Source organism: Chanodichthys erythropterus, chromosome 19, assembly GCF_024489055.1.
Source record: "Chanodichthys erythropterus isolate Z2021 chromosome 19, ASM2448905v1, whole genome shotgun sequence".
NCBI classification, from domain to species: Eukaryota; Metazoa; Chordata; class Actinopteri; order Cypriniformes; family Xenocyprididae; genus Chanodichthys; species Chanodichthys erythropterus.
The window spans coordinates 27,207,050-27,230,311 of NC_090239.1; the positions used below are offsets into that span (position 1 = coordinate 27,207,050).

General features: G+C 35.4%; 1 protein-coding gene across 4 annotated transcripts in view; it reads left to right on the forward strand.

The window, feature by feature from the left end:
• arhgap27 (Rho GTPase activating protein 27) overlaps positions 1-22,850 on the forward strand; it is a 56,181-nt gene extending 33,331 nt beyond the window's left edge. The window contains exons 3-18 of one of the 4 annotated variants that reach the window (XM_067370028.1): positions 5,210-5,683; positions 8,191-8,400; positions 8,561-8,641; positions 9,156-9,254; positions 10,522-10,593; positions 12,820-12,896; positions 13,015-13,102; positions 13,191-13,292; positions 13,401-13,499; positions 13,606-13,705; positions 16,019-16,144; positions 16,249-16,347; positions 18,165-18,242; positions 18,583-18,711; positions 21,663-21,768; positions 21,855-22,850. In XM_067370028.1, coding sequence (XP_067226129.1) covers positions 5,210-5,683; positions 8,191-8,400; positions 8,561-8,641; positions 9,156-9,254; positions 10,522-10,593; positions 12,820-12,896; positions 13,015-13,102; positions 13,191-13,292; positions 13,401-13,499; positions 13,606-13,705; positions 16,019-16,144; positions 16,249-16,347; positions 18,165-18,242; positions 18,583-18,711; positions 21,663-21,768; positions 21,855-22,029 — 2,115 coding nt within the window. In that variant the 3' untranslated portion in view covers positions 22,030-22,850. The remainder of the gene's footprint in view (positions 1-5,209; positions 5,684-8,190; positions 8,401-8,560; positions 8,642-9,155; positions 9,255-10,521; positions 10,594-12,819; positions 12,897-13,014; positions 13,103-13,190; positions 13,293-13,400; positions 13,500-13,605; positions 13,706-16,018; positions 16,145-16,248; positions 16,348-18,164; positions 18,243-18,582; positions 18,712-21,662; positions 21,769-21,854) is intronic. The other 3 variants (XM_067370029.1, XM_067370030.1, XM_067370031.1) reach the window with 3 other exon arrangements.
• The last annotated feature ends 412 nt before the right edge of the window (positions 22,851-23,262 follow it).

Sequence of the window (23,262 nt, forward strand, 5' to 3'; positions counted from 1 at the left end):
GTGAACTATCCCTTTAATAAAGGCCATCTGAAGCGAAGCGATGCATTTGTGTAAAACAAATATCCATATTTAACAAGTTTTGAAGTAAAATATCTAGCTTCCGCCAGACCGCCTCCTCATTCAAGATACTAAGAAAGTGTTAACTGGCATCACATCAGTTGGATAGGGAAGGTGTAGGACGTATCGTAAGCTTTTTGAACTGCAAGAGTTTTACACTTTCTTCGTAAGTTTAATACGGAAGGCCGTCTGACGGAAGCTAAATATTTTACTTTATAACTTTTTAAATATTTTTACATGAGAACTAATCCTTTAAGCATTTGAACAAACCTAACCTATCTAGTAAACTTCTGCATATGTCTCTTCCGTACATGCTACATATATGAATGACCAGTGGTGTATAAAGTACTCGAAAACCATACTTGAGTAAAAGTATAGATATCTTGCCAGAAAATGACTTTGGTAGAAGTTAAAGTCACTGATTAGAATGTTACTTGAGTAAAAGTTTTAAAGTATGTGATATTTTTTGTACTTAAGTATGAAAAGTATTTTATTGATATTAAATGTACTTAAGTATTGAAAGTAAAAGTACAAGTAAATGTAAAATACAAAAGGAGCAAAAAATATTAAAAATTGTTCTATACACAGTTTGAGCAGCAAGATTGTGTTCAGTTTTAACTCTCTTACATTTTGTTTCTTTAAATTGGCTAAAGGTTTATTGTAATTTTTATACATAAAAAATACTAATATATTAATTATACATTGATGATTCGTTCATGTTAATTTATAGTGCATTATAACTAATGCAAGAGACAACTTTAAAATGTTAAAATATAAATGATGAAATTAAAAATGAACAATACTTTTATTAACCTTATTTAATGTTACAAATGTACTCTTATTATAAAATGTTACTATTTCATATACATCCAAACAGTCATGCTTAAAAATTTCCATCTTTACACACAAAGGCATAGCATGGGTCTATTATATGTATACTTTCACACATTATTTGGCTCTATTTTAGAAAAATTTATAATTATCTAATCAAAATATGTGTTACAGTGCCGATAAAAACTGAAATTGAATAGGCTACATTTCTGATTTGTTAAGCTTCTTGCGCTGTATGAGAATACAGTTTAAATATGCAACTTCGCCGGATAATGAATGCATAACAGCGAACAAATAGTTATAAACTAATGCAAATGAATGGTAACAATCGTGGCATACAGTTGTTGTTGTTTTTTTTTTTTTTTTTTTGTCACATTGGTTTAACCGCTTGAGGTTACTACTAATGTCAGCCTCGACGACAAACATACTCTTCTCCACTAATGCAGCATCTAGTCAACAAACTAATTACTTTATAGTGATATGAAAACATGTACTGTAGTGTACATTGTATAACATACCGTTTTGTTGTCCGTTTTAAATCGTTTTGAAGTGACCCGCTCTGTGCAGCGCGCAGCCTCACATCACGTGTCAAAAGAAACCATACGAGGCATCAGTGATAGTTTTTATTTCGCCTCTAGAGGCCGCTCTCGTAATGTCTCAATCTCACTTCTCAGCCCGTCCAGCAACGGACGCAACCCGGAAAATTAAATCAACCGCGGTTGTGCGAGCACTTGTTTGCACATGCTTGCTTGCAGTCTGTGTTCTTCCGACTTTATTTTGTAGTAAGTAACGAAAATGCTTTGGGAAAATGTATCGGAGTAAAAGTATATAATTTATTTAGGAAATGTAGTGGAGTAAAAGTAAAAGTTGACAGAAATATAAAAACTCAAGTAAAGTACAGATTCTCCCAAAAAATACTCAAGTACTGTAACGAAGTATTATTACTTCGTTACATTACACCACTGTGAATGACATAACAAATCATGTGGTTTGTTGAGGAGGGGTGTGCCGTTTTCACATTGCAGACAATAAAATGGGCTAAAATCTCACAGACTTCTCTTAGAGACCAGAATATCACAGAGACTTGAGCCAGTAAGCAACCACTTAGTCACCACAATAGTATTAACAACTACATAGCAACACCTTGGCATTGCGTCAGTCAGAGACTTGTAAAAAAGAAGCATGCTTAATTTACTCAATGTGCACTTGTAGTGTACTTCAAATTTTAAAAGTATTTTTTTTTTAAAACACTGTATCAAAAATTGTATAGCTAATTGCATTTAATATAAATTTAACTGTAATACATTTTCATTCAATTGCAATTAACATTCAATATAGTGTCTGACAACATTACATTCAGTACACACTTAAAGGGTTAGTTCACCCAAAAATGAAAATTATGTCATTAATGACTCACCCTCATGTCGTTCCAAACCCGAAAGACCTCTGTTCATCTTCGGAACACGGTTTAAGATATTTTAGATTTAGTCCGAGAGCTTTCTGTCCCTCCATTGAAAATGTATGTACGGTAGACTGTCCATGTCCAGAAAGGTAATAAAAACATCATCAAAGTAGTCCATGTGACATCAGTGGATTAGTTAGAAGATTTTGAAGCATCTAAAATACATTTTGGTCCAAAAATAACAAAAACTACGACTTTATTCAGCATTGTATTCTCTTCTGGAATCCTTTCCATTGCATTGATTTCATTGAATCCTTTCATCTTTCGGCATTGGTAATGCACTTTTACGCCGTTGTTTTTGCTGATTAGGGCAATGTAGAATAGCTTAAATACAGCGTGCGTCTCCCTCAGACTGTAAACAAAGCTCTGGCGCACCGGATAACACGTCAGCAGCGTCTTACGTCCTGAACCCAGATTGACAACAGACCCGGAATAAAATACAATGCTGAATAAAGTCGTAGTTTTTGTTATTTTTGGACCAAAATGATGTTTTTATTACCTTTCTGGACATGGACAGTCTACCGTACATACATTTTCAATGGAGGGACAGAAAGCTCTCGGACTAAATCTAAAATATCTTAAACTGTGTTCCGAAGATGAACGGGTTTGGAACGACATGAGGGTGAGTCATTAATGACATAATTTTCATTTTTGGGTGAACTAACCCTTTAAGTGTATTATTTCTGTAATAAGTACTCATTTTAAAAGAATGATAAAGTGTTCTTCTTTTTCACAAGGGCAGGCAAAAAGGGCAGGCGATTTTCTTCAGAGTCAACACTACTACTATAACAAAATGAATGTGCCTTTTCTGAAAGAATGTTCTAACAGTATTCATAGATTACCCTGTTCCGGGATCAGCCCTCTAAAACCAACCGTTGCTCTAAAACCACTTCAGTGTCCAGCACAGCAGCAGCACTACATATCACAAACACTGACAATCAAAAACTAGATTAGAAGGCCCCTGTCATTGAGACATAGCATATTTCTGGGATGAATCATCCTCCTTTCTTTAATCAGGGCCGTGTGAGGTTTATTTGGTGGTGCTTTGGCCATCTATAAATAAGACAAACTATAAAGATCAAAAGTTATTGTTTCTGCCTGTGGTATCTGCTTGTGGTTTTCTTCTTTACGGCTGTCAAACCTTGTTCTGTTTCCTGAGATCAGCATGCACAGGAAGCGCTCTCTTTCTGTAATTGGCATGTAAGGCCTACAGTATAGTTGAAATCGCTTTATTATTTTGAACATCGTTGCATTTGTTTAGAATGCAGTCAACAGTGGCGTGGGTGTTGAAAGTTATTCAGGTTAGGGAGCGTTTTGTTTTGGTTTTGGTGATGTGGAGAGTCCCTGCGAGCTGAGCTTCACGTTGGTGCATGGTACGGTTTTGCATAAGGAAGGATTGTGGGAGGAGGGTGTGAAAGCAGACGCTCCATCCAGTGTTTGTTTTGCTCTTTGTATAAACTTTTGTGACATCACACAGTCACCTGTTTACATAAGGTCAGTATCACTGCAAAAGGTCGAGTGAATCAAGTTACACATGTGTCTTCCGCCGAAATCACACTATTTATATCATATTTCATGACCAAAATTTATTGACAACTCAAACATTTCATTCATTAATTCAGTTTATTCACTATAGTTTAAAAAAATGATAATAAAATATGACAAGATCTCAGATTTAAACTGTGTCAGAAAAAAGTAATCTTAATTATGTCAGATAACACTTAAGCAAAACATGGTCAGGTCAAAGTGTCTGAATAAGTTTTATTAATTTTACTGGTAGTCCACTGTATGAATTTTTGGGTATAATATGTCACAGTTTACTTTATTTTGCTATCCTCACTTACATAAATGAACTGTAGTGTCCTGCACCAACTAGTAAAAATATATATTAAAAACGTCAGAAAATTAGACTATCTATCTATCTATCTATCTATCTATCTATCTATCTATCTATCTATCTATCTATCTATCTATCTATCTATCTATCTATCTATCTATCTATCTATCTATCTATCTATCTATGTATGTATCTATGTATGTATCTATCTATCTATCTATCTATCTATCTATCTATCTATCTCTCTCTCTCTCTCTCTCTCTCTCTCTCTATATATATATATATATATATATATATATATATATATATATATATATATATATATATATATATGTATATAATATATAGACATTTAATTTTACTATCCTTAGCAAAAAAAATGGTCTTGTAACTAAAATTAAATGATCTCTTCTAGATTATATTAGAATATTTATACACTGGGGTTAAACAATATTTATGCTGTCAACCTAATCAAAAAGAAAAATATTTTACATATAACATTTTTTGGCTCTTGTATAATGACAATATAAAACAAATTATAGCAGAATCTATATTACAGTTTTTGTTCATATTTTGAAATGGATTTTATTTTAATATTTTCTGTTTTATAATATTAATAATATTTTCTGTGTTCATTTAAATTTATTTTTCTGTCTAATTTTGTCTCTCTTTTTTTTTTAAACATACATAGTTTTATTTAACTTTTTTTTTATGTGTGTGTGTGTGTGTGTGTGTATATATATATAATATATTATTATTATTTTATTTTTATTTTTTTTGCAGTATAAATGGGTGCTTTATACATATAATGGGTCTTTAAAATATAGCTTGGGCATGGGGTTCCTTGCAAAGAGATCATCATATGTAAGGGTCTTTGATATCAATTCTGAAAGCCCCTTCCTTGTACAAGTATTTGCATTTTAACCTAAACTCTTCATCTTGAAAGTGTTTGTCAAGTACCATTCTAGTCTCTTTATTCTAGCTTTATTTTAATATCAGCAATGCTCTCCATTTTTGTCCAGCAGGTAGAGGATGACAGCTCTCTCACAGCGGTGTACGTAAACATCCCCCGCTTGCGTCGGAGTACCATTGACACCACCAGTCCCATTGCTCCTCTATTACAGGACTTTCCGGACACTCCCGATACCCTCCTTTTGGACTCTGCAGGATGGGAGGTCCATACTGACGACCAGAGCGGGAAAGAGTACTACTACCAACCCTCTACGGGCCGAAGCACCTGGGATTATCCACTCAGCTACTCCATGGATTCGTCAGTGGGGACGGAAGAGGCTCGTTCCCCTCCTTCTTTCCCCCAGTCTCCCACCTGCTCGCCCGTAGACCCTTCTCCTCAGAGGTGGAGCTCGGAGTGGGAGAAAGTGCTGGATGAGAATTCTGGCAGACATTACTTCTTTAACTCTGTGTCAGGTCAGAGCTCATGGGATCCCCCGGAGGACATCGGCTCACCAGGGAACGTGAAATTTCTGGAAGATTTCCCGGTATGGAGGTTTTTCTGCAGATTCAAACGAATGATTCTTTGATGTGTACTACTATGGTATTAAAGGATTACCACATTCATTTATTATGATATTCATGTGCATATAGCTAATTTTCTTTATATTTTATGAGTTATTTAATGAGTTCTCAACCATTTTGTCTCCAAGCCTGCCATTGCCCACAACAATATTTGAAGGTGCCAAGACTTTGTTTTTACCATTTCTACCCCATAAAATATTTTATCGCTTGGCATTACTAAAAGCGTGTATATTAATAAATGCCCATGAAGTTTACGATTTTATTACCTAAGGTATATATATAATATATAATGTGTATATATTATTTTTACATGAGATCAATATCACTGTAAAAGGTCATCTGAATGAAGTTACTAGGGATGTACCGAGCCAATCTCAAGGATCGGTATTGGGGCCGATTAAGCTTTTTTTTCTTTCTTTTTTTTTTTACTGATTGGTATCGGCTATCCTAATGCCGAGTTTACACAGCATTGCATGACTTTACAATCGAAAGAATCGCAGACAACTCTATCTCGTCCGCAAACTACATACCAAATGATAAGGTAATAATGCAAGGACATGTTTAAGACCAGAATTCACACTCAGACTGGAATTATTAAAAATGTTAGCCCGAAAGAACCTTGCGATCCAAACTGTATGTGCGCTAATGTGCAACGAAAAGGAAAAAAAAGAAAAAAAGATTATGGAGGAGAAAATGGATCAGGGTTGCCAGGTTTTCACAGCAAAACCCTCCCAATTGCTACTCAAAACTAGCCTAAAAATCATGTTCTGAGGGTAAAATCTGAGTTTTTGGTGGGGCTCCCTTGGTAAAATTAACATTCTAGAGGTTAAATATCATGTTATTTAGGATCGCTTCAACCCGTGTACATGTGGCAACAGGGATAAAGTAGTCCAATTCCAAGGGAAAATCACAGAATTGGCAATACTGAAATGGATGGGGCGATGGATTGGCTGTAGGTCATCGCCAATGTCATTTTCAGTCAGAACACATTTCACACAGCATGATTTTGAATTGACAGGTCTAGATATTTAGCATGCCAAATATCTCACAGGCATCTGCAAGGCATCGTCAGTTTTCTCAGAGCGCGTCTTTGATAATTCACACTGCGTGATTGTCACTCGCATGAACAAGCACTGATTTGCCTTCGTTTTCAGGCATTTGTCTGCGATTTCGCAAAATCTGACGCCGAGTGAAAATTGGGCCTAAAATCGTGCAGTGTGAACTTGGCATAAGCCCAATCCTTTATTTTACATCAGCTGTCACACAGGTGTTGTGCAGCATGAACCTTCAAGTAGGTTTGCCAACCACCATTAAAAGGAAAGGAAGAAGCTTAAATGTGAGTGCGTGACACACAAGAACCAATGAGGTCTGTTCTAGCGCGTCACGTGCTTTCAGGTTTCCGTGTTTAGCATATTTCATGCGTACTTTTGTAACAAATCAATCGAAAGTCATTTATTTACTGTTTACTGACAGACTGGCATTCTGACACATGAGCTTCATGCTTTCTAAACGTATCTTCACTTTTTTCTTTTTGTTAAAACATACATTCTTTTATAATTGTATTTTTTCTTGTTATATTTTTTAAGGTTGATGTTTCACTTTAAAAAATAAATGAGGGGACGGTAGTGAATGATATCCTGGGTTGATAAAGAGGTATCTCCCGAGATATGCATACCCGAAGTATGCATTTAAAGGGATAGTTCACCCAAAAATGAAAATTTGATGTTTATCTGCTTACCCCCAGCGCATCCAAGATGTAGGTGACTTTGTTTCTTCAGTAGAACACAAATGATGATTTTTAACTGCAACCACGCTCACTAAGCGTTCAGCATTTGCTTAGTGAGGTCTGATCGCGCTCTAACAATGGCAGTGATGTCTAGCACTCGTTGAAGTATATGCGCGAGACATCACTGCCGTTGTCAGAGCGCGCTCAGACCTCACTAAACGAGTGCTGAACGCAGTTGGACATAGTGGTGTTTTAGAGGTAAAAATTATATAAATACTGTTCGGTTTCTCGCACAAACCGATCGTTTCGTGTCTTAGGACATCAATGTGTCGTCACGAACCGCAGGGTTTAATTTGGGCTTGTCTATGTAAGTTTTATTTACTCTTATAGTAGAAGTTCACATCCATGTGACTGACAGACAACAGCGGTTGGAGTTACTATCCCTTTAAGGGTTAATCCTTATCCAGTAAATCATGAACAACTGAAAATATCATAGGGCCTTTGAATATTGTTGTGGAGAAAGTATATGTCGTGGAGCCTAGTTGCATTAAAAAAATTGTCAAATTAAAACTGAAGTTTGTTTTTTTGGCGCCAAGCGGAACTGCAATAATAATGCAACCAATTTCAATAATAATCATATTTTCAAAAAGGTTTGTCAAACACTACCACTTGGTTCATTTCTACCAGTAGTTACTTACAGTTTGATTAATATTTATATTGCCGCTTTTGTTTCCCAAAATGTAGCCTCCGCTTCCTGAGGAAGACTACCCAGCATTGCCAGAGCTGGAGGAGGAAGTGTCTCCTCACTCCTTGCCAGCAGAGTATTCTTTGATTCAGGTGAAGAAGGTCTCCATCCCCAGGGTAAGTCTGGATAACAGCACCCCACCGGGATGGACCCTCAGAGTTGACCCTGAAGGAACTTGGGTCTTCACGAGCGACTACACGAAGGAACAGGTACAGGACACTTGACAATGACCTTGCCGTGTCCTTGTTTTGGGCTGGCTTACTTATTTTATTTGGGCTGATTAACTTGCTATTATTAGTGAGGTGTATGAAAGTATGGCTGTAGGCTAGTTTTGTAATTTGTTGAACTAATGAAGTGTCTTGTTGACAGTGGATTAAGTCGCTAGATGATCGAGGGCGGACATACTACTACCTAAGAGACGGCAGCAAGTCCCAGTGGAACTTACCTGAGGTGGGATATAGTGGGATGGATCTCTTAAAGGCCTGTTCACACCAAGAACAATAACTATATCAGCATCCAAATCAGCTGACTATAACTTTGCGCTTGCAGTTATGTCGTCTGCCTCTTTAAAGTGAGGTGGATTCAGTTTGGCTGACTCTAAAGTCAAACTTTGACTTACTTTCATGTCATTCCAACTTGAATTATTTTCTGTATAGTGAAAACACAAAATTATACATTTGGCAGAATGTCCTTGCTGCTATTTTCCTTAAATCAAAAGTGGCTGGTGATTAATACACTGGGAAAAAAATGGTGTAGGATTTACCTTGAAACAATTTTCACTCAGAAATTGCAAAGAAATGTCATGTAACACTTTGAAGTAGAAATACAGAAAATATTTTTTTCTTGTAAAACATACTCCGATAATCTTTGTTTTCTTTACAGTGTACTAACAAGTTCCAATAAGTACAAAACCGTATTCATAAAAGCATAATTTCTGAATGCAAATTCTCTCACACACTTTTAGTATTCTGGACATCCAGGACAGTATGGAGTGGGAAATGGAGAGCAGGACACAATGGGACCGATGCAAAGCTGGAGACACAGTGCAGGATACCAGGAAGATGTATGTACTGACATTTGGTTTCCATCCAAAGTTGTGAATTTAAAGGGTTAGTTCACCCAAAAATGAAAGTACTGTCATCATTTACTCACCCTCATGTTATTCCAAACTTGTGAGACCTTCGTTCTTCTTCGGAACACAAATGAAGGTATTTTTAATGGTCTGTCCCTCCGTTGACAGCTATGCAACTACCACTTTGGCGCTTCAAAAAGTTTATAAAGAGATTGTAAAACTAATCCATATAAATTGAGCGGTTCAGTCCAAATTTTCTGAAGAGACTTGATCACTTTATATGATGAACAGATTGGATTTAGCTTTTATTCACACCTAGACACTGATCAGTGAATATAAAACAGAAGCTCAACCAAACCTGCTTGACGCACTTTCTTGCAGAAGCTCAAATGTGCTGCGTATCACACGAGAATGAACCTCGCTGGTTCTCGCACGCCATGCTGTTTACCACAACTGATGTGCGAGTTGTAAATGTTTATATATGAATAAAAGCCTAAATTCAATCTGTTCATCATGTAAAGTGATCGTGTCTCTTCAGAAAATTTGGATAAATCACTCAATTAATTTGAATTAGTTTTACAATCTCTTTATGAACTCTTTGAATCGTCAAAGTATCAGTTGTGTAGCTGTCAATGGAGGGACAGAAAGTTCTCAGATTTCATTAAAAATATCTTAATTTGTGTTATGTAGATGAACAAAAGTCTCATGGGTTTGAAATGACATGAGGGTGAGTAAATGATGACGGAATTTTCATTTTTGGGTGAACTAACCCCTTTAATACTGCGCAAAATCATATAAAAGTTTTTTGTGAATAAAGCACAGTTTCCATTCCATGTATTCAAGAGAACACTGTCAAACTTTATCCAGCAGCTCACCCACACTTATAAACACAAAGAGTGATGGCCTGACGCATGTGATGCACACCTGATCCTTCATGTGTGTCCTTAGTGACCGTGTTTCCAAAATAGGCTCTAGAATGCACCTGAGACTCAGTTTGTTATAGATTTGCTCTATTTAAATCCCTCCCACCTACCCAGTCTTTCTTATCATTCCAATATGCAAACATATACTCACTATTTATTCTGTTTTCACTGAACTGATCCATGGAAATGAATTCAGTTACTGAAACACTATATTACTAGTAGTGTTTATTAAAGCATGCAATGGTAAAAAACTGAAAATTGTATATTTGACAACAGTTAAATGGCATTCTTGTAAATGCATAGTGTGATTTACACATGTGATTTTGTCTTAACAGAGGAGTCATTCATCATATCCTCAGAATACATCAGACAGTGACGCCTCCAGCTCTCCTGAAATGCCACATAATGTAAGAATCCAGATCAGAGGTTTATGATTCCAGATCACCTGATCTAAAGTTTACAATAAACTTCAAGAATTAAGTCTTCAAACATCATTCATATGATTATTATATGCTTACTGGCATGAATGCTAGCTAAAATCATGTGACTTGTTAGGTAGGCATGCTGTGCCATGAGGAAAGGAAACTTATTTAAATGTTTTCGCTTGGTAACTGTTGGGTTTGGGGACATGTTGCATAAGTTACGCAAGAAATTATTATCATACAGTTTCACAATACATGCTAAGTGAAAGTATTAATGCAGGTTAGGACTAGAGGAGAGAAGTCTGATCAAAAGTGTTAGATTATGACTAGAAGAGTGCAATATTATTTTGCCATACTGTCCTCTGGTGGTTACTAGTGAAACTTAGAGCCTGCCTTCCACTCAAACAAACAAATGCTGAATGTGTCATGGTACTACCATGAGATTTAGATGCAATATCATGGCAGTACCTTCATGTTTTTGGACATTTACCACGGTACTACCACAATAAATTTTTGAAATATCTTACAGATCCATTGATTTCCATGGTTTTACCATCTGATACACCACAGTACTGGCTTTTATCATTCATACATGTAGGCACGTAATATTGGATTGGTTGTTTTAAACAACAGTTTTGATGCTAAATTCTGATTGGATGAACTGGATGTAAAATGCAGATAAACATACACTTGTGACTGCGCATTCTATATTAATACACCAATGTGGCAACAATAAACAACCTACAGGTAAGCTAATGAAGTACTATATTACTTGGTGGATTTTTATATTATTTTGATTATATTCAAACTTGGGTATGCAGAATATCTAACTTTATCTGCATACATACTGTACATTATGCTAGCATAAAGAGATACTGTATATAGTTTAAGGCAAATTGAGTATTAACTATAGTATCGTGCAGTTCTAATCTGCTAATTGTGACTTTAAGGCAAACAAATACAAAATATTATGATATATAATAATTTTCTGTAAAGCTACTTTGAAACAAAGTGTGTTGTGAAAAGTGCAATACAAATACAAACTTGATTATTATTAATAACAAATACAGATTATTGAAAACTATCATATACATAAAATTATAATGAGAACATTATAATTGTGTGCTTGGGACATCGCTTTTAAATGGTAAAACTTTTGTTTTTGTAATCAGGCTCTCAAATTATATAAATATTTGAATATGTCGGTTATTGGCTTTCAAATATAAAGAATGATCGTTATCTGTATCGGCCAAAATTTTCATACTGTTCCATCCTTAAAGGTGCAGTGTGTAGATTTTAGCTGCATCTAGCAGTGAGGTTGTGAATTGCTCAGTCCACCGCTCACCCCTCCCTATCGAAGCACATAGAGAAGCTACGGTGGCTGACACAGGACAAAGATGTCATCATCTAAGACAGAAGAGAGTAGCCAGTCAAGCAATGAGGTTTCTTTTTACTTCTAACAAAGAACGGTCTCTGCTTCTAATAAACCAGACAACTACTACTAGTACTAGTTCTTTGTGCATATTCAACATAGTGACGATGCAAGCTGCCTCTAAAAACACCAACAAAGAAGAAGAACAACAACAACATAGTGACGAAACGTGCTTTTTAGAGAAGTTTGTCTGTTTAGGGCTACTGTAGAAACATGTGGGCGCAAAATGGTGATTTAACATGTAAGAGGACCCGTGGTGTATGTAGATAGAAATGGATCATTCTAAGGTAATAAAAATGGTTCATCATGTAAGGTGTTTATACACCACTGAAAATATTGTTATGTATATTATATTACATTTCTGTCAATAGATCCTCCTAAATATTACACACTGAACCTTTAATATTGATGTTTCCTCCATTTTATAAAAGCAAGACATTCAAGTTACAGTGATTTTACCATGGTTAAAGAAGTTTTAGCTCAAGCTATGCTTGATGTTGTGCTGTAGAACACTTTAACATTAGACTGCTTGTGACTTATTTTATTAAATAAGCATAATAAACAGTGTCATGTTCTGAATGCACTTCTAAATGTAAAACCATTGCTACAAAAATAGCTAAACAATCCTCTACTTTCTCTGTTCTGCATTTTGAAGTGAAACCTCAAAGGTCAAACTATACTTCACTTTCATGTTGTCAGATATTATTTCTACACTATTATCCTAAAGTTATTCTGTACTTTTTTTTCTTTTCAGAAAGGCTGTATTAACTCATTAATAGTTTTTTCAGGTTTCAAACTTGGAAAAGGCTGGGATCCTGAATAAAACAAAGGTTTCTGAAAACGGAAAGAAAATTAGGTAAAGATTTCTACCATGAACTTAAATCAGTGGCGGTACTGGTTTGATATATATAACTATATTGGTGAAAAATCATGATTGTATGTAAAAGTAGGACATTTTATCAATCCTCCCGCAGGAAGAACTGGGGTCATTCCTGGACGGTTCTCCATGGAGGAATACTGACATTCCACAAGGACCCAAAGTCCACGCCAACCGGAGCATCGGTGAGAATCCAAATCCACAAATGTGGAATTTGCATTATCAAGTATTTAATTTTTGTTTTGTAATACTGAATGTATTTGTATTATGTAGAGCAAGACAAATCACATAGTCCCAGAATTCACTGTGGATCTGAAAGGGGCAACAATTGGCTGGGCAAACAAGGACAAATCAAGCAAGAAAAATGTTTTGGAGGTATGGCTGTTACAGCACTACCCAAGATAGTGCTGGATCATCATACACTGGTCAACTATTTTACTAGTGTATCTTCTTGATGCATTGCTTGTGTGTTTGTTCATTCAGCTTAAGAGTCGAAATGGCGCGGAGTACTTGATCCAGTATGACACTGAAAGCATCATCACTGACTGGTATAAAGTCATTGTAGATACCATAAGCCAGCTGGTGAGCCTTTCATCGTAATAAAACATGAACATTAACTAACACTCGGTTGTGTTTTTCTCACTGAAATCTGCATAATCGTGTATGTCTTTTTGCTTTGGGTCGTCAGGATTTGGATCACCACCACTCTGAAGATGATGAGGAAATCAGTGAGAAGTCAAGCTTAGACAGAGAGGAAAAACCCTTTGACAAAAGAACTATGAGCAATGGTAGGGCTGTCAAATGATTCTTAACCCTCTGATTTTCCTCTTTTAGGGGTCACACTTGTGACCCTTAGTGGTCAAAATAGACCATAGACAGTAAGTGTAACTTTTTTTGTTAAATTAAATGAATATACTATATTTTGTTTAAATAATATTTACTCTTTAATATTGTGTATTTTGAGAGGATTTCATGATACTAGATAATAGTCACCTAATTATGCAGTATTTATTTCTACAGTATCTCACAGAAGTGAGTACACGTTTTTTGTAAATATTTTATTTTACCTTTTCATGTGACAACACTTTGCTTTCCCCACAAAATAACTCAACACACAGCCATTAATGTCTAAATCACTGGCTACAAAAGTGACTACACCCCTGGGGTCGTTATCATATTGGAATACTGCCCTGCGGCCCAGTCTCTGAATGGAGGGAATCGTGCTCTGCTCATTCATGGTTCCCTCAATGAACTGTATCTCCCCAGTGCCGACAGCACTCATGCAGCCCCAGACCATGACATGCTTGACTGTAGGCAAGACACACTTGTCTTTGTACTCCTCACCTGGTTACCGCCACACACGCTTGACACCATCTGAACCAAATAAGTTTATCTTGGTCTCATCAGACCACAGGACATGGTTCCACTAATCAAACTGTTTGCAGGTTTTCTTGTGGATCATCTTTAGAAGAGGCTTCCTTCTGGGACGACAGCCATACAGACCAATTTGAGGCAGTGTGCGGCGTATGGTTTGAGCACTGACAGGCTGACCCCCCCACCCCTTTAACCTCTGCAGCAATGCTGGCAGCACTCATACATCTATTTCCCAAACACAAACTCTGGATATGATGCTGAGCACGTGCACTCAACTTCTTTTGTCGACCATGGCGAGGCCTGTTCTGAGAGGAACCTGTCCTGTTAAACCGCTGTATGGTCTTGGTCACCGTGCTGCAGCTCAGTTTCAGGGTCTTGGCAATCTTCTTATATCTTCTTACACCTGAGACCTTGTAACACTAATGAGTCACATGACACTGGGGAGAGAAAATAGCTAATTGGGCCCAATTTGGACATTTTTACTTAGGGGTGTACTCACTTCAGCGGTTTAGACATGAATGGCTGTGTGTTGAGTTATTTTGAGGGGACAGCAAATTTACACTGTTATACAAGCTGTACACTCACTACTTCACATTGTAGCAAAGTGTCATTTCTTCAGTGTTGTCACATGAAAAGATATAATAAAATATTTACAAAAATGTGAGGGGTGTACTCACTTCTGTGAGATACTGTATATACAAAATACAAATATTAGAAAACATTTTGATGTTATTTTCAATTAATACAGTGTTTAAGTTATAAATAGAGTAATGCATGGAAGGAAGATTGGTGCCATCTGGCTAGAAAAATAATGAATTTAAAAATATATATATATATATATATATATATATGGTTCAAAACTTGGTGACTTGTGGCAATAACTTGGTGACATTTATTGAAATATACATTTATACTATTTATATTATATTAATGCTGTCAAATGATTAATCACGATTACTAAAAGTTTGTGTTTACATAATATATGTGTGAGTACTGTGTGTTTTGAATACATGCACATGCATGCATATATATATATATATATATATATATATATATATACCATATAATGTATAAATAACCCATATAATGTGTGTTATATGGTATATATAAAATATATATAAATATTATATATATATATATATATATATATATATATATATATATATATATATATATATATATATATATATATATATATTTCTTTAAATATATGCATGTATGCATGTGTATTTATATATACATAATAAAAATACACAGTACACACACATATGTAAACAAACTTTTATTTTGGATGCTATTAATTGTAATCATTTGACAGCACTAATATATATAGCAATAAATGTCACCAAATTATAGCCACAAAAGTCACCAAGTTTCGAACCATTATAATGAAGCAAAAAAAAAAACATATATATATATATCAAACTTTTTTAAGAGTTAAAGGGGCAGTTCATCCCAAAATAAAAAATACTGTCATCATTTTCTCACCCTAATGTAATTTTAAACTTGAGTGACTTTCTCTCTTCTGTTCAACACAATAAAACATATAAAAAAAAAAAAAATTAAATTTGTCCAACATGTTGTTTGGACCCCAATGATATACAGTAAGGGTAATGTCTATGTCAGTAAATTTCAACCACTAATAAAGAACTAAAGAAACTAAAAAATGTTTTAAACAGAAAATGGTAATGAGTGTAAATATGTACTGTCCTCTTCCTGTGCATTAGCGTCTCGACTGCCTTCATCCAGTTCGACATCTGAAGCAGATCAGAAGAAGGTTCGCACCAAACTGAAGAAGTTTCTCCTCAAGCGGCCCACCCTGCAGTCAGTCAAAGACAAGGGATATATCAGAGGTCAGACCATGCTCTACCTCATCCATTTACTTTTACTTTTACAGAGGCTCAAGATTTCATTGAGGAATGATTCTAATGTGACCCTTTGCCTCTTTTCATTTTAGAAAATGTATTCGGATGCCACTTGCACAATCTCTGCAGCCAAGAGAAGACGAGAGTGCCCAGCTTTGTGGAGAAATGCATCCGGGCAGTAGAGAAAAGAGGTATGTTAACCGCCAAAACGGCATTACTAATTGAAAATATGTTTTCATCAATATCAAGGCCGTAACCATGTCTTAAACATGGTGGGGGAAGGTTCATAATGGTCTTTTTTTTAACGGAATTAAAGGGGTCACATGATGCTATTTTCAAAGTGCATTATTTTGTTATTAGGTGTAATTGAATAGGTTAACATGTTTTAATGTTCAAAACAAACACATTAGTTGCGTCCCAAATGACGCACTATACACTATGCACTTATACACTATGTACTTGTGCACTATGTACTTGTGCACTATGCACTCATCCATGTAGTGCGTGAATTGTATAAGGTTGTTTTCTCATTTAACAACGGAGTCCAATCCTCCCTTCTCCTCCACTACGTAATTAAAGCTGCGACAGTTGAGTGCACGAAGTGTCCAACATTCCACACTTCGTTTTTTCCGTTAATTTAGTGCATCATCCGGGTATTTAAAGTGTACTTTTTCTTTTTGGAATTTTCAGTGTGAACGCACTACTGCACTATTTATACTTAAAAACGTCATAGAATGTGCATAAGTACGGGAATTGGGACGCACCTTTTATTTTTTACTTACTTTACATTATTATTATTGCGGCTCCTCTATTCCCAGTCTCTCTGAAACACGCTGATTTCTACAAAGCCCCTCCTTCTGAAAAGCCCAAAATGCTCTGATTGGACAGCTGACCCACTGCGTTGGTTGTGATTGGCCAAACACCTCAGGCGTGTGTCGAAAATGTAACACCCCATACTACAATCGCGAGCTTCAGCTTCCATGCCAAGTGTGCCGCACAAGTCCTGAAATGTGAAGCCAAAGCATTTTTCGATCGCCCCCTGATGGCTGGCTGCAGTATAGGTCATAAACCCCACCCTCTCCATGTAATCGGATGGGTCGTGAGCCAAACTAAAAAATCCAATTGCACTTCAAATAATTTTTTTTCCCAAAGATTCATTTTAGGTATTTCTCATAAAATTATAATGTCTCATAATGTTCATTTCCCCAGTAAGTTTGGTTTTAGTTAGTTATTTGATGCTATAAAAATGGGGTGTAATGTCATGATTGACAGCTGTGCTTGTGATTGAGTCTGCGGGAGCGGGAGTTTGGGCGGGACCTTGATGCCGCGGCTCCACCTCAGGATCACTACTGCAGAGACTGGGGCTCCGAACGTCATAACCGGCAATAATCGGATATTTTGGCATCATTTTTCTACAGTGGAAGGAAGTGGATTTAAATGTTAACAGTTAATAATTTAAATGCATTTAAGGGAATAAAGAAAAAGAAAGAACAGTAAAAGAACAAGAAAAAGTTTTTTTGTAAAGTAATCAATATGAACTATTTGCAAATAATATTTTTATTTTTAAAATATGCACACATTCACTTTTATTCATAGGCCTACAATGTTGAAAACGCAAAGAGGCAAAACGTTCAGTTATGAATTACATGAATCACATAAATTATTCAGCCTATATTTTCAATTCAAAACGTCAAAAAGTCAAGTAGTTTGCATCACTGGATATAACTGTGGATCGTAATATTTCACCTTTAAAAACCGAATTCACGTGCTGGAATTCATGTTCGGTATATGTGAACAGTAAAGCCTGCCTCCTTTGATTTGATTGGTCAACTTGATCATTTTAACACTGACAAGCCGCTGAGGCGGGCCAGTCTAAAAATGTAAATTCATAATATTTCTTCCTAACTACAAGAAGAGCAGCATCATGAACATCAAATATTGTATATCAAAAATGTCTAGTGGTTACAGCTAATATAAAAATCAAATGTTTGTTGTTGTCATCCGTCAGGTCTGGGGATCGATGGACTCTACAGAGTTAGTGGGAATTTGGCGGTCATCCAGAAACTGCGTTTCAAAGCAGATCATGGTAAAATGAATCGGCATTAATTTTATATTCAGCTCAGTTTTTCACTTCATGTCTTCACAAGATGTCATACTCTGTTTTATAGCTTGTTTGTTTTTCCAAAGAATTTAGATGCAGTCATATTACTATGAATGGGAGAAAGTGCAATGCAAAATATAGTCAACTTTTTCACCACTTATTAGTTGTCATTATTTTTTCTCTTCTGTTTGGTGAATAATGTTTTTCCATGACTCAATCATTTTCCACTTATATTCACTGTGTTCTCCTGACACTTTAGCCCAGTTTAGAAATGATTCCCAGCGCCTCTTGACTGATTCATGTGTTTCTCTGTGTGTTTCTCCAGAGGATCTGGACCTGGAGGAGGGTAACTGGGATATCCATGTGATCACAGGAGCACTGAAGCTCTTCTTCAGAGAGCTGCAGGAGCCTCTGTTCCCTTACAATCTCTTCAATGATTTCATCTGTGGCATCAGTAAGATCCTGATTGAACGGGGGAGTACAGTAGGACTGTAGTGGGTTTCCAGTCTGGGTTTTTCAGTGGCCAGATTTACTTCTTTCTCAGATTTTCTTGCTTCCATTGAAGCCAAACATGCTCTTTAGATCATTCTTAAAGGGATAATTCACCCAAAAATTAAAATTACCCCATGATTTACTCCCTCTCAAGCCATCCTAGGTGTATATGACTATCTTCTTTCAGATTAACACAATCGGAGATATATTTAATAATGTCCTGGCTCTTCCAAGCTTAATAATGGCAGTGAATAGAGGATGAGATTTTGAAGCACAAAAAGCACATCCATTCATCATAAAAAGAAGGCCTTCTGAAGCGAAGCGATGTGTTTGTGAGAAAAATATCCACATTTAAAACTTTAAAAACTAAAATAACTAGCTTCCGACAGAAGAGTGACCTCTGACCCGACACATGACGTATCGAGGAACGCGGAAGCGCAGAGGACAGAGCAAAACAAAACACCGGTCACGAATTAGAAGTCTAAAACAAGAATTTTTAAAGAGAAATGTCGGAGGATTTCGATATAAGAGAAGAGGAGCTTGAGTTTGTTGCCCAGCCCTATTTGTTTGAACAGGGTTATGATATTCCTACATCACGTCAGAAGTTACTCTTGGCGTAAGTTGACATGCGTATGGCCGACCGTCTGCCAGAAGCTAGTTATTTAAGTTTTTAAAGTTTTAAATATGGATATTTTTCTCACACAAACACATTGCTTCGCTTCAGAAGGCCTTTATTAACCCCCCAGTGTTGTGTGGATATCTTTTATGATGGATGGATGCACTTTTTTTGGTCTTGAAAATCTCTTCCTCTATTCACTGCCATTATAAAGAGCCAAGACATTATTTAATATAACTCTGATTATATTCGACTGAAAGAAGAAAGTCAAATACAGCTAGGATGGCTTGAGGGTGAGTAAATCATGGGGTAATTTGAATCTTTGGGTGAACTATCCCTTTAAATTGTACTAGATTACTTGATCACTAGGTTTTACACAACATGTGGAGTTAATGCAGCTCAAGCACGACATGACATAAAAACTTTCCAAAAAAGACATTCTGAAATCTGTTATTCATAATAATTCAGATTTTCACTGATAATATTATGCTGAATAGAACAATTGTCATTCTATCTATCTATCTATCTATCTATCTATCTATCTATCTATCTATCTATCTATCTATCTATCTATCTATCTATCTATCTATCTATCTATCTATCTATCTATCCACACTACCAGTCAAAAGTTTGGAAACTACTATTGTTAATGTTTTTGAACAAAGTCTCTTATGCTCATTAAGGCTGCATTTATTTCATAATAAATACAGAAAAAAAATAATATTGTGAAATATTATTACAATTTAAATTATGGTTTTCTATTTTAAAGGTACAATTTGTGATATTTTTTTCCACTAGAGGTCGCTAGAAGCCTATTCAAAACAAAGGCGTAGTTTGATGACGCCAAGTTTTAGAGCGGAAACTTGGGACACGTGGTCTCCTTCTCAATGGACGGTGCAAAAGAATAGGGATTGGAGTCTGGAAGAACTCATGTTCATGGATGCGATTATTAACTTTACTGTAGTATGAAGCAGAGCAGGACCGAGTGTTGCGGGAGCTGAACGAGGAGCTGGAGCGATTGATCAACACACGCCTCACGAGCAGCGGGACTTTTATTATGACACAGTCGCCGGCGCCACTTCCGCTTTTCCGGTCATGAGTTTACGGGAGTTGTCCTTGTCGACAGAACCAGCGGCAGATGGTAAACAGTAATTATGTTCCATAAATAAGTATCACAATCCACCATAAAACGTGCAAGAAGTAAATAAGGAACTGCTTGAAGCAAGCTAGTGGTTTGCTGGACGCTAGACACTACTTCCGCATTTGTCCACGGCACTGTTGTCATGTGGTTTCTACGTCAGTAAAGGCGGTAACAAAGGTAACTGACGTCATTGACAGGCGACTGCACTGCCCCGTGTCACTGTTTAGAATGGGAATTTTCTCATGATTTACAAGAAGTTGAAAACATTAGAGACATTGTTAGTAATCAGCTGGACAAAATATATAAAACTAGCCTAGTGGTTTTTGGATATTTTACTGCAAAAATTTTACATATTGTACCTTTAATATACTTTAAAATATAATTTATTTCTGTGATGCATAGGTGAATTTTCAGCATCATTACTCCAGTCTTCAGTGTCACATGATCCTTCAGAAATCATTCTAATATGATTTATTATCAATATTGAAAAAAGTTGTGCTGCTTAATATTTTTTTTATAAACTGTGATACTTTTTCAAGATTCTTTGATGAATAAAAAAGTTGAAAAAATATCAGCATTTATTTAAAATAGAAATATTTTGTAACAATACACACTACACGTTCAAAATTTTGGGGTCAGTAATTTATTTATTACTTTTTTTTTTTTTTTTAGAAATTAATACTTTTATTCAGCATGGATGTGTTAAATTGATAAAAAGTGATAGTAAATATTTATATTGTTAGAAAAGATTTATATTTTGAATAAATGCTGTTCTTTTTAACCATTTATTCATCAATGAATCTTAAAAAAAGTATCACAGGTTCCAAAAAAATATTAAGCAACACAACTGTTTCCAACTTTGATAATAACTAAGTATCAAATAAAAATCGGCTTTGCATCACAGAAATAAATTATATTTTAAAGTATATTAAAATAGAAAGCCATTTTAAATTGCAATAATATTTAATAATGAAATAAATGCAGCCTTAATGAGCATAAGAGACTTCATTAAAACATTAAAAATAGTATAATCTATCTATCTATCTATCTATCTATCTATCTATCTATCTATCTATCTATCTATCTATCTATCTATCTATCTATCATATATCTTTCTTTCATCTATCTATCTGTCTGTCTGTTTATCTATCTACAGAAATCCCTGATTATTACAGTAAAATATCACACATGAGAAATGTTGTGCGGTCTTTGCCAGCACCCAACCGTGACACGATGGAGGCCCTCTTCAGCCATTTACGCAAGTATGTAGTTTTTATTTTACATGTATTTATATATTTTTATAAATACTACAGTATGTATCTACAGCATTTCTCTCTGTCTCTTTCAGGGTCATTCAACATGGTGATGAGAACAGAATGACTGTGCAGAACGTGGCTATCGTTTTCGGCCCAACGTTACTCAAACCTGAGGTGGAGTCAGCAAACATCGCCACATACATGGTCTTCCAGAACCAGATTGTAGAATTCTTACTCAATGAGTTTGAGTCAATCTTCCACATGTGATTGACATGAACTTGCACTGAATAAAAATTAAATAAACCCTCTCAAATGCTGGAGATAATGGGAGAGATTTTGCAAAACTGATCTCAGTTCAGTGAGAAAGACATTATGTATCAGCTCTGTGAAGGACAGCCTCTGACCGGCACATTTTTCAGAAGGTTATAAATAGAGATGCAACAAAAATCTAGAAAAGTAGCTTCCATGATTAATATATTAATATTACTGAAACAGAATGGTTTTACATGTGCAGTTTAAATTTTGAAAGGGCAATACACATTTTAAAACTGTATAGTTAAATGTAGTTTAAAATATTTTGATGTTTCATTTTAGACTTAAGGTCAGGTCAGTTAAAGAATAATTTAGTTTAACTTTGCTTTTCTGTGGTCTTTTGCCTTTCTGTAGAAACACTGAACATTTTTACCCTGTTCATCTGCAATGTGATAATAGATGAATGATATTAAATTACAATATCTTTTAAGTTTAGGTATCAGTTTTCGTTTTCTTCTTTTTAAACGTGCATCTGTAACATAGAACTTTACAAAGAAAATACTGCAGGCCTGTAATTGTAAACTGGAAATGCTAAGTTTAAGACTTGTACATTGTCATTAAAGGCACAATATTTTAGATTTTGTGGTACCAAAATGTAGAATCTGTGAAATGGAATTTGCACATAGATTTAGCATTAATATTTTACGAAAATTGGCACACTTATATAGCTACACTTATATATCATTGTAAGATGTTTAAAGGTGTGTGTATATAGAAAAGGCATATTTATGCTGTACATTACCTGAAGTACGCAAGCTTTTAATAAAGTAACTCTTTTATAAATTAATGCTTCAGTGTTATTCACTTTGTTTATTTATTTATATTGTGATTGATATATTGACAAAATGTTAAATTTAATCTAAATTGGTATGCTTTATATGTTGCAAATTTAGATTTGTTGAAAATAAGTTTAAATTCTCTTCAGGGAAAAGAAAAATGTAATTCTGAGCAAATGAATGGATGGTGTTAGTGAAAATTTAATGCTTTAATGGATTTTTGTGTATTAAATACATTAAAAAAGAAATGTCGCATAATTACCAGGTAAACATTGATATCGTTTCGTGTACAACGAGCATTTTTGATTTCACATTTTTAAAATCCTGTTTTGTTATTTCATAACACCGCCGAATGATGGCAGTACGACACGTTTGTTTCTTCCGCTAAATCACTAAAGAAGAACGCTGGTTT